The sequence below is a fragment of the Ranitomeya variabilis genome, chromosome 3 (assembly GCF_051348905.1).
Source record: "Ranitomeya variabilis isolate aRanVar5 chromosome 3, aRanVar5.hap1, whole genome shotgun sequence".
Classification (NCBI taxonomy): Eukaryota; Metazoa; Chordata; class Amphibia; order Anura; family Dendrobatidae; genus Ranitomeya; species Ranitomeya variabilis.
In genome coordinates, this window is record NC_135234.1 from 250720864 (window position 1) to 250733679 (window position 12816).

Genomic DNA, 12816 nt, shown 5'->3' on the forward strand with positions numbered 1-12816 from the left:
TGTTAAAGGGAACTTGTCAGCAGGATTGTGCACAGTAACCTACACACAGTGTCAGGTCGGCGCTGTTATACTGAACAAAATGATACCTTGGGTGATGAAATCCGTCTTGTAGTTGTTGTGTAATCTTTAGTTTCAGTTTTGTGTTAATGATATGCTCGTGCCCCGGGGTGGGGCTGGGGTATGTGGTGCTCTGATTATATATTCATAATGCAGCCTGCTGACAGGTCACTGATCCCTCACTGACCTGCCCCCTAGATTGCACAATGCATATCTGTACATAAGTAAGAAAGAAAAAAAACGCTTCTGCAGGCAGGTGTCAGCCGTGGCCCCTGCTCTGCAGCATAATCGCATATGTACTATGCACTTATTCCCTTTTGCTTATTTAATGGAGCAAGGTAAAGAGGAGAAAAAAAAAAATGGCGTTCTCCGCGCCTGCGCAGTAGAAGCCACCGGTGTGTATAGATCCAACAGCTGCTATTGTGCAGGTGCCGGTGTTGCCATCTTGCTAGAGAAGAAAAAAAGATTTCTTCCTCCAAGATGGCACTGCCTACGCAGTAGCAGCGCTTGGAGATCGCCGATGTCTGCTATTGCGCAGGCGACACCATCTTGCTGGAGAAGAAAAAAAAGATTTCTTCCTTCAAGATGATGGCGTCTGCGCAATAGTAGCTATCAGTGATCTCCAAGAGCTGCTACTGCGCAGGCGCTGGCGGTGCCATCTTGGAGGAGGACTTTTTTTTTTTCTTCTCTAGCAAGATGGCACCACCGGGGCCTGTTTAATAGCAGCTGTTGGATCTATACACACCGATAGCTGCTACTGCGCAGGCACGGAGGACGCCATTTTCAAATTGCCTTTTTTTGTTTTTCTCTTAGGCTAGTTTCACACTAGCATTAACTGCATTACGTCGCAAATCCGTTTTTTACCGAAAAAAACGGATGCGTCAAAAAAAGTGAAAAACGTATGCAACGCATACAGCATTTCGACGGATCCGTCGCAAATCCGCTAAACGTTTCCGTCGAAATACTGGATGCGTTGCATACGTTGCATCCGTTTTTGCCATCCGTTGCATCCGTTTTTACGACGGATCCGTTTTTAAAATGGGAGGCTCCCAAATTTGATTGGCTACTGGAAAATATGGAAAACTATATAGTTACTGTTTTTACAGCCCATCTTTGAGGGTTTTAGTTTTGTGGCAGCGATGGAAGGTGTTCTTGTGAGGATTGCTAGCTTGGTTACCGACGTTATCTTTGAGACGAATCGCCTGGATATCATAGTGCGGGAGAAGGAGGCGGCAGCGGAAAGACGTAGGATGCTTCTGCAGCAACGGAGACGGAGGCGACTCTGGATACATCAGATTAATGAACTACGGATGATGATAAAGGGATCCAAACCCTAACCCTACCCCTAACCTCACCCCTAACCGTTTAATGAACATTTTCTGACAGTCATAGTGCCACGTATTTCAGTGCCACGTATTTAAGTGCCACGTACTATAAATACTATAACTACGTGGTTATACGTGGCACTGAAATATCGTGGCACGTAAATACGTGGCACTTAAATGCGTGGCACTGAAATACATGGCACTGAAATATTGTGGCATTTACGTGAAATACGTGGCACTTATGTACGTGGCACTTATGTACGTGGCACCTATATACGTGGCACTTATATACGTGGCACTTATATACGTGGCACCTATATAGGTGGCACCTATATAGGTGGCACGTATATAGGTGCCACGTATATAGGTGCCACGTACAGAAGTGCCACGTACAGAAGTGCCACGTACAGAAGTGCCACGTACTTCATGTAAATGCCACGATATTTCAGTGCCACGCATTTAAGTGCCACGTATTTACGTGCCACGATATTTCAGTGCCACGTATAACCACGTGGTTATAGTATTTATAGTATGTGGCACTGAAATACGTGGCACCTATATACGTGGCACTTAAGTACGTGGCCATATATGTGGGGTTGAAGGCCCAGGCCAGGTTTATATAGATTTGGGGGTGTCTGGCCAATTGGCAACAAAATCCAGCTTCTGAGCATGCTCAGTGTAAAAAAACGTATTGCAGCGCTGCATTGCGTCGTACGACGTGTCCCGACGCATCCGTCGCTCATAGGCTTCCATTGTAGCCAACGACGCATGCCGCAGGATGCGTCGCGACACGTTTTTTAGGCGGAGACAAAAAACGCTACAAGCAACGTTTTTTGCCGACGACGTGTCGCCAAATTTCGACGCATCCGTCGTACGACGCACACGACGTATGCCAATCCGTCGCAATACGTCGCCAATACAAGTCTATGGGGAAAAAACGCATCCAGCAAAAACTTTTGCTGGATGCGTTTTTTCTGAAAAAAGACGTTTTGAGACGTAATGCAGTTAACGCTAGTGTGAAAGTAGCCTTAACCTCGCTCAATTAAATAAGCCAAAGGGAATAAGTGCACAATACACATGCAATTATGCTGCAGCGCAAGTGTCATGGCCAGCACCTGCCTGCAGAATCAGTTTTTTTTTTTTACTTCACTATGTACATATTTTCATTATGCAATCTAGGGGGCAGGTTAGTGAGGGATCAGTGACCTGTCAGCAGGCTGCATTATAAATACCTACTGTAAGCAGAGCACCACATGAAGACCCCCCACAGGCCACCTCTAGGCACGAGCATATCATTAACTCAAAACTGAAAATAAGGATTAGTAAACAGCCACAAGACGGAGGTCATCACCCAGGTATCATTGTAATCAGTATAACGGCGCCAGCCTGACACTGTGTGTAGGTTACTGAGCACTATCATGCTGACAGGTTCCCTTTAAAGTGATTCTCTTGTAATAGGTAAAAAAAATATGTAAAATAAATATTATTATAAATTCAAAAAATACTTTTAGTTTGAAAATGACAATAGTTTTGTCTTGGGAGGCAATAACTATAGAATTACAATGGTTGCCATCTTGTTAGTGTTGTGTTAGTACAGGTGCCTGTGAGCATGTGCAGTGGTAGGCATGTCCACTGCTATGACCTGGAGATAACTATACCTTGTATTGTGATTCAGGAGAGCAGGGTGTACAATTGTATAAGTGCCACTTCTTACCGAAGCACCGCTCCTATCTTTAGTATTACATCAGGGGAACAGCAGTGTGAGCGGCCTCTTTTATGTTTGTTTTGTTATGGGATGTTACATATTTTGCAACTTTCTCCTTTTTCAGTTGAATTATTAAATTACTGGCATGTAATGTTTATTTTTTAGGGTATTGAATTTAAGTCTACTTCTTCTGGACAGCATTTTGTCTGCCGGATTGCACCTGAGGTCAGTATGTGCCTCAATTATGCTTATTTTTTATACTGTGATTTAAGAGGTTCTCAAATTTTTAAAATGTCGTCTGCTGCCAACTTGTTTCAGTCTTTGCTTTTTCTGTATATTTTCCCGCCATATATTTTTTAGTAATTAGCATACAGTAATATGTAATGGTTTATAGCAAAATATCTTTAACGGCAAAAACTTCACTTGCTGAATACTATCTTTTATTCTTTTGCTTCTATAAAGGTACATGTAATACCCCATACAAGATACGTTTTTAATTGCAACAGGATGTGTAAAAAAAAAATAAAAAAATTAGAAGGATCAAAAGTATTTCTGCAGCAGTTAGATTGCATTGCACTCCGACTGCAATACACTGTGTGTGTGTGTGTGTGTGTATATACCGTATATACTCGAGTATAAGCCGAGATTTTCAGCCTATTTTTTTAGGCTGAAATTGCCCCTCTAAGCTTATACTCGAGTCATTGTCCCAGGGAGTCAGCGGGGGAGGGGGAGCTGCGGCTGTGACATACTCACCTGCTCCCTGCAAGTCCCTGATTCTCCGGGCGCTGACAGTTTCTTTCAGGCGTTGAGCGGTCACGTGGTACCGCTCATTACAGTAATGAATATGGACCCGACTCCACTCCCATAGGGGTGGAGCTGCATATTCATTACTGTAATGAGCGGTAACGGTGACCGCTCAATGCTGGAAGAAGCTGTCAGCGCCCGGAGAACCAGGGATGTGCAGGGACCGCGCCAAGAGCAGGTGAGTACAATGGGGAGGGGGAGCACTGCGCAATATTCACCTGTCCTCGTTCCGGGCGCCGCTCCGTCTTCTGCGTCCTCTGCAGTGACGCTCAGGTCAGAGGGCGCAATAATGTGGTTAGTGCGCGCCGCCCTCTGCCTGAACAGTCACTGCAGAAAACACGGAAGACACAGCGGCGTCGGAACAAGGAGAGGTGAATATTGCAAGTGCCGGGGGCCTGAGCGACGAGAAGTGAGTGTGTCATTTATTTATTTTATTTTTTTTTAATCGCAGCAACAGCATATGGTGCAAATGTGTCTATGGTGCATCTTATGGGGCCATAATCACCATTTGTGGAGCACTATATGGGGCAAATATCTTTATGGAGCATCTTATGGGGCCATAATCGCCATTTGTGGAGCACTATATGGGGCAAATATCTCTATGGAGCATCTTATGGGGCCATAATCAACGTTTGTGCAGCACTATATGGGGCAAATATCTCTGGAGCATCTTATGGGACCCTTATTACCCATTATGCAGTACTGTATGGGGCAAAATGTGTCTATGGAGCATCTTATGGGGCCATTATTAACCTTTGTGCAGCATTATATGGGGCATATTTTTTGTATGGAGCATCTTATGGGGCTCCTGATTCAATATGGATATTCAAAAACATTTAACCTACTGATGTCTCAATTTATTTTACTTTTATTGGTATATCCAGCGTTATGTATGGTATGTTATACCGTTTACCGATCATATTATATTTACGCGAAAGACTGAACTGATTGCTATCCTGCTTCTAAGTACTGATACATGTACAATGTATATAATTGTGTAATGCATATTTTACTGTAATAGAATGCTTATTGCCATTCTATGTTTTTTGAATTATAAATAGTATATCCAGTTAAAGATATGATGACAAACTGAGTGGTTATTGTATGTACAATATTGTGCAAAATGAGAAACATGGAGTAATTCACATGCCTTGAGCAAGTGGTAAATCTAAATTTAATGTCAACATATTTTACATGGTGAATCCTTATGCCAAAAGGAACAAATCTGAGGGGTAAGACTTACCAATTTGCAAAGTTCACTTTTCCTTGGCTCCCTAATATATACTGTAAGTACTGTATAATATAAATGTGTGTGTAAAATATATATTATAATATATTATATATACACTACTCACAAAAAGATAGGAATATTTTGATTTATGGAAAAGATAAAAAGTTCATGCTACAGTGATATTTTAACATGAAAGTAGTATCCAAGAAATATAATTTCTCCTTGTGGAGATTGACATGCTAAGCATGCCACGATGAGGAGACTTAAAGCCGCAATGCTCCTCTGGGAAATATGCAAATTGTCTCTTCAGAGAGGAAGAGGACTAGAACTCTAGAGCCACCTATTGGAGTTAGCAATTCTAAAAGTCAATGTCGACCCTTTAACGAGCCTTTTCACATGACTTAGGATAAAAGCCAAACCAGAATCTCGATTTGCAGAGACCATTTGAACCTGAAAGTAAGGCAATTAAGTAGAAGTGTGCAATGGTTATTTCCTCATCTCAAACTAATTTATTGAAACAAAAGCAAACAGTGGTGCGAATACCCCAAGAAAAAATGTCAGTGTCAATAGCTTATGTGACCTTGAACATCATTTACAGCTTGACAATGATGTTGTAACGAATGAAAGCGGAGGCACAGGTGTTGCAGTGCACATTCGTTTATTTCAATTTTGTGGAACCACAGGATCACGAACCGAGAACTGCAGGGGGCGCAACTATGCCAGACCCAGACACCCGTAGTAAAACCTCTCGAACAGGGTCAGAATGGAATGCCCAGGGGACGCAGGTGATGCCTATAGATAGAGCCCGGTTATGTGGAAGCTGGCCCAGCGGTGCAGATATTCAGGCAGGGATAACATACAGAGTAGTAGTAGTTGGATTACTGGTAGCGTAAGCAAGGGACGGAGCTGGCTCGGGCAATACTGTCCTAGGTCTGGGTTAGTAGAACGGCTGGACCGGGTAGCAGTAGTAGAGGCAGTGCAGGTGTTGTTCCAAGTTCCGAATAAGGAGTCACCAGTAGTCTGAGGAGACAAACAGTATTAGGCGTATACAAGGAGGACTCGGGCAAGGCACAGCAGAGCTCAGAGCACACGGAACACTAAACTGGAAATTACCAACAGGAATCACTTGTTGCTCCGGCTCCCTCCCAATGGCAGAAGGGCCAGAAATAACACAGCATAACATGATTGGTTAATAACATATTTTTTAAAATGCGCGCTGTCTCTTTAAGAGACTGGAAGCGTGCGCACCCTCAGCACCATACCCGTGGAAGTCCTGGCTGTGCGGAAAATGTGTCTGTATGAAGTGTTCAGCAAGCTCAGGTGCTGACGGAAGCCCAGGCAGAGGAACGAAGTGAGCCATCTTTGAAAAATGATCCACCCCAACCCAGATAGTAGTACAGCTAGAAGAGATAGGGAGATCCGTAATAAAGTCCATCACGAGATATCTTTGCCCATGGTTGACCACCAGTAATGACGGGAGATTAGTTGTAAGGTCTTTTTCTGACCAGCATGACAGCCCAATTTGGAAGAATGACCCCACCGAAGGACACGATTTCAGTTCAAGGTGGACACCAAATTTTTTACCTGGAGGAGGCTGGGTGAGATTAACAGAGGCTACTGGCACTAACTTGGACGGTTCAATGGTATGTTGAGGTTCTTCCTCGAAGTCGGGTGGCAGGAAGGCTCTGGAAAGGGCATCGACCTGGACATTCTTGTCTGCTGGACAGAAATGAAGAACAAAATTAAATTGAGCAAAAAACCAAGGACCACCTGGCCTGTTGGGGATTTAACCTCTGTGCAGGCTGGAGATAAGCAAGGTTTTTATGATCAATAAAAATGACAATCTGGTGAACTGCTCCCTCGAAGATGTCTCCATTCTTGCAAGGCCATCTTGATCGCCAACAACTCCCGATCTCCAACTGAATAATTTCGAAAGTGGAAAAAACCTTAGAGAAAAAATTCACATGAAACCATACGACCGGTAGATGATTTCTGAGAGAGTACCGCTCCAGCGCCTATGGAGGAGGCATCTACCTTGAGAAAAAAATGTTTATCAGAGTCTGGTCGATGGAGAACGGGAGTGAAAGAGAAGGCTTCTTTCAAAGAAGTAAAGGCATCCTCCGCCTCCGGGGTCCATCTTCTGGGATTCACGCCTTTCCGGGTTAAGGTTGAGGTGGGAGCCACCCGGGTGGAAAAATGTGGAATAAATTGACTATAATAATTAGCAAATCCCAGGAACTGTTGTATTGCTTTAAGACCAGACGGACAAGGCTATTTGAGGACGGCAGATAGTTTCTCAGGATCCATCTTTAGACCAGTGGACGAAACAATGTAACCGAGAAAAGGTAGGGAGGACTGCTCAAACACACATTTTTTCAAATTTAGCATACAGTCTGTTCTCCCTGAGCCTTTGTAGGACCTGGCAGACATGCTTCCGATGGGTAGTTATGTCTTCAGAGTAAATCAAGATGTCATCCAGGTAGACAACAACACATGAATAGAGGCGATCTCTAAAAATGTCGTTCACAAACTACTGAAAGACCACGGGTGCATTACTGAGACCAAATGGCATTACCGAGTATTCATAATGTCCATCTAGGGTATTGAAAGTTGTTTTTCAACTCGTCTCCTTCACGTATATGAATCATGTTGTAGGCCCCTTTGAGATCAAGTTTTGAGAAGCTCTTGGCCCCTTGGAGACGATCAAACAGCTCTGAAATAAGCGGTAACGGGTATCTATTCTTTACCGTGATCTGGTTCAATTCCCTGTAAACGATGCAGGGCCATAAGGATCAGTCTATTTCTTAACAAAGAAAAATCCTACCCCTGCTGAAGAAGATGATTTTCGGATAAAACCTCTAGTCAGATTCTCCTGGATATATTCTGACATGGCCTGGGTCTCTGCATGGGAAAGAGGACAGATTCGCCCACGAGGGGCAGATGTTCCGGGAAGCAGATGTATGTAACAATCATACGACCTGTGCGGAGGTAGGCTCTCAGCCTCCTTTTTCCCAAAGACATCAGCAAAGGCCCAATAAGCGGATGGTAACCCCAGTAGGGCGGCTGGTTGAACAGAAGGAGCAACTGGACAAATGGAGGTGATGCAATGATCAGAACAGTAGCGCAGGACCTCTCCAGTTCTCCAATTCAAAATGGGTTCATGGACTCAGAGCCAGGGTAAACCTAGAAGCAAAGGATGGGACAAAACATAACAGCAGATTCTTTCAGAATGCGTTAGACCTACCCGGAGTTCCACTGGCACAGTCTGGAACTGAACGGGCTTGGTCAATGGTTTAACATCCACGGAAGTCACTCGTAGCGGATTAGTGAGAAGCTGAACTGGAATCTGATAGCGATTCACAACCTCTTGTTGGATAAAATTCCCGGCGGATCCGGAATCCAAGTGACAAAGTTCTGAAAATTTTACAGTTCCGAAGGACACCGAAACAGTCATTTGCAGAGATGGTAAGAGATGAACCTTACCTAGCGTGGCCTCTCCTACCAATCCTAGGCTCTGCAGTTTTCCGGCCTCAGTGGGCAGGAGCGGATCTGATGCTCAGAACTGCCGCAGTAGAAACATTTTCCTTCCATGCAACGCGCCTCCTGGCGCTGCCTGGTCAAGCTCACTTGATCCACTTGCATAGGCTCGGGAAAAGAAGCTGGGGTTGGGAACACCGACAGGCTCGGAGACTTGGGATCCATCCAAAAAGGTTTCTTCTACCGCTTAGACTCCTTAGTCCGCTCTTGAAAACGCAGATCAATCTGGGTTGCCAAGGATATCAGGTCATACAGAGTAGCAGGAGTATCCCAACCCACCAGCTCGTTTTTTATCCTCGGATAAACCCTCCCAGAAGGTAGCCACCAAGGCCTCCTCATTCCAGGATAACTCTGAGGAGAGAGTGCGGAAACGTACTGCATACTGAGCCACTGTGAGGCTCTCCTGGCGCAGCTAGAGAAGCGCAGAAGCGGTCGAGGAGGTTTGGCCGGGTTCATCGAATGTCCTGCGGAAGGATTCTAGAAAGGACTGAAGGTTATAAACCAGAGAATCCCCTCTCTCCGACAAGTAGTTTAGCCAGGCGAGAACTTCTTCAGCGAGGTGAGACATAATGAAGCCCACCTTGGCCTTTTCAGAAGCAAATATATGCCCCAGGAGTTCAAAGTGCAGTGTGCATTGATTTATGAACCCCCGACACTGAGCAGGTTCGTCATCAAACATAGAGGGAGCCACCAAGCGAAGACCTTTACCTGCCGTACAACAGGGAACCTGGAAGCCGGTGTTCGAGACAGGAGTAGATGAAGATAATGCCGAGTTCACTCAAGTAGACAAGTTGCGTAGATAAGTGGTGGTTTTGTCCTGCTGATCCTTCAGGCGAGTAACCTCTTGACACAACTCTGCAGCCAGAGGTGCATGGGACCCAGCGGGTTCCATGGCTGGAGCAAACTGTAACGAATGAAAGCGGAGGCACAGGTGTTGCAGTGCACATTCGTTTATTTCAATTTTGTGGAACCACGAACTGAGATAACTGCAGGGGGCGTAACTATGCGAGCCCCAGACACCCGTAGTAAAACCCCTCGAATATGGTCAGAATAGAATGCCCAGGGGACGCAGGTGCTACCTACAGACAGAGCCCGGAAATGTGGAAGCTGGTCCAGCGGGTCAGATATTCAGGCAGGGATAACAGACAGAGTAGTAGTAGTCGGATTAATGGTAGCGTAAGCAAGGGATGGAGCTGGCTCAGGCAATACTGTCGTGATACTGGATAATAAACAGATAAACGCACACAATGGGAGGAATGCCACATGGTATCATAAGATAGCTACCAGTGTAGTAAATGAAAGGCGTTCACACCCAAATCATGGGACAAATCCGGACCCACCAAAAAACTCTAATAGAACCACAAACAAATTGGTGGAAAAAAAGTCCATGAATAACACAAACTAATGAAAATGTCTTTATTAATTAAAACTACATATACCAAGGTACAAAACAGGGGCATGACAGGAGTAGGTGGTGAAAAAACACATAGCAAATGAGGAACCACATATGCTGCGAACACATCACAAGCGCAAGTGCGCCATATAGCTAAAATATGGTAACCATATACGCTACAACCATATCACAAGCGCAAATGCGCAATATAGCTAGAATGTAGTGACCGCATGTCAGCGTTACCTACCCAGAGGTATGTGGACCAAGCACGTATGGACCTCAGCCCTCCCCGACGCGCGTTTCGGAAGCACTAGGCTTCCTTCCTCAGGGGGCGTGCCCTACAGTGTGCCAATGCTGTATAAGAAGAGGCAAGACCGGATGTCGTCATAGATTCTCGGACGTTAGGAACACACCTCTATCCGGCGCTGACAACACAGCTGACGTGGATACACATGGGGCCCCATGTGATCACACCAACAGACGGCAAGTGACAGCGCACCAGAGGCGGAACAATACGTCGTCATCAAACCGGCCGCCATGATTAATGTGGGAAAAATTACCAAGACGTTGCCGTAACCAGCAGCACTATATAATATACAGAGGATGCCAAACAAATACATATATTAATAAAACAATAAAGGGCAAAACTAACATGTAATTATCTAAATATACACAGAAGTGTACCAAATAAACCCATACAAATATTAAAATACATATAACAATTAGACATAATTAGAGAAATGGAAGATGAAATACAATATACACATACATGGATAAATATCAGCTTTAGAAACCAATATTGCGTATATACATGTAAGTAATACACAGCACAATATACAATAAGACCAGATGTAACTGGGCAGATATGATAACAGGCAAAATACAAAGAAGTAGAAGTATCCATGATTCATTTTCATCTTCCTAGCTTGGCAGGACTCCAACGACACCCAAGGGCAACAAACTAAACAAAAATCACTAGAATAAAGAAAAAACAACGTAAATATGATACTGGGTCCGGGTTAGTAGAGCGGCTGGACCGCGTAGCAGTAGTAGAGGCAGTGAAGGTATCGTTCCAGGCTCCGAATAAGGAGTCACCAGTAGTCTGAGGAGACAAACAGTATTAGCCGTATACAACTAGGACTCAGGCAAGGCACAGCAGAGCTCAGAGCAAACGGAACCTTGATTGGTTAATAGCATATTTTAAAAAATGCTCGCTGTCTCTTTAAGAGACGGGGGGGGGCGTTCAGCTCCATACCCGGGAAAGTGCTGGCTGCGCGCAGGAAGCAGGAGGAAGGCTAGAGACCGCGGCAGGGCTTCGGGGAGCAGAGAGAGTGTGGGAGGTACGGGCGCAGGCACGGGCGTAACAGACGTCTCATGCTGTTCACTAATTAAGTTATTGTCTGCTGCGGCATGGCATCCCACTCTTCTTGAAGGGCGGTCCTCAGGTCATTGAGGTTCTGGGGTACAGAGTTATGAACCTCTACACAGTGACTCAGCTGATCTCATAGGTTTTCTATGGTATTCAGGTTTGGAGAAAGTGCAAGCTGCTCCATTTGAGGTACCCCAGTCTCCAGCAGACATTCCCTAATGATGTGACCTCAATGAGCTTGAGCATTGTCGACTATGAAGTTGAAATTAGGCCAGTGTTGTTCATGCAGAGGCACAATAACTGAATTAACGATGTTTGTAAGTTGTAGAGGCTTGTCTTTAGCGGCCATCATTTCTGCTCAGCTTGAATCGATTTTCATCAGTGATGATGGTGTGGTCAGGCACCCTTGCAGGTCATCTAGCACGCAGACCATGCTGATGTAAACTGCTTTGAATGGTCTGACGTGACACTTGGCTGTTTCTCCCCTCCCTTAAATGTGCCTGGAGTTGTGTAGCATTCATCATCCGGTTCCGAAGGGCATTGTTCACAATGAAGCTGTCATCGGTGTGGGATGTGGCGCAAGGACATTCACTTCTCTTCCTTTCTGGAACTCTTCCAGTCTGTGTCTCTGTTGCAACTTGTTGATGACAGAATCTGACATTTTAAGCTCAGTGGTCACTTCCATCTGAGAACATCCTGCTTGAAGCCTCGCAACGGCGAGGTACTGATGATCATCTGTCTCATGTTGTCCAAATGTGAACAGCATGATGAGGACTGTTTTTTAATACCCATTCTAATTAAACCCTCAAAATTTATTTTCCGATTCATGGATCAAATACCTGTGAATTTTGCCATTAAGCTTCTTGCTAGAAAAGCACAAGTTGTGCAAAAAGTACTGAAACATTGAACACGGGGTCATGTATAGTTTAGAGATTTCACATTGTGGTCTCCTGACAAGGTTAGAGTGCATTTTAGGATCATGATGAAATTTCACCAGAAAGCCAAACATCCCTAACTTTTTGTGAGGTGTGCGTAATAAATATACATAATATTACACATATATATTGTATAATCTGTGATGGTGTACCTTCATTCTAGGAAAGCTTATCTATTTATTTTTTTAAAGGAAGGTTCCGCGTTTGTAGATCATTAATCAATGTAATGTAGCATAACATGCTGTTATAACCAAGTTTTGAATGCATTTGAAACATTTCGTGTGTTATGAGTTTAAAGAGGGTATTGGGGGCTGACATCTTGTTTTCACAGTAGCAGCACGACACTTTCAGTGTCATAATAGGGCACCCCATGGTCATAGCAGATAAAAGACTGATGTTGACTCTCTCTATTATAATACAACTATCACTAATGTGAACTGGGCATGCCTCTGTGGGCTGC

The 12816-nt window shown here is 44.5% G+C and overlaps 1 protein-coding gene across 1 annotated transcript in view; it reads left to right on the forward strand.

Annotated features, from left to right (window-relative positions):
• CNKSR1 (connector enhancer of kinase suppressor of Ras 1) overlaps positions 1–12816 on the forward strand; it is a 75843-nt gene that overhangs the window by 20200 nt on the left and 42827 nt on the right. Inside the window, exon 7 of the mRNA XM_077295371.1 lies at positions 3253–3312. Within this exon, the coding sequence (XP_077151486.1) occupies positions 3253–3312 (60 nt within the window). The remainder of the gene's footprint in view (positions 1–3252; positions 3313–12816) is intronic.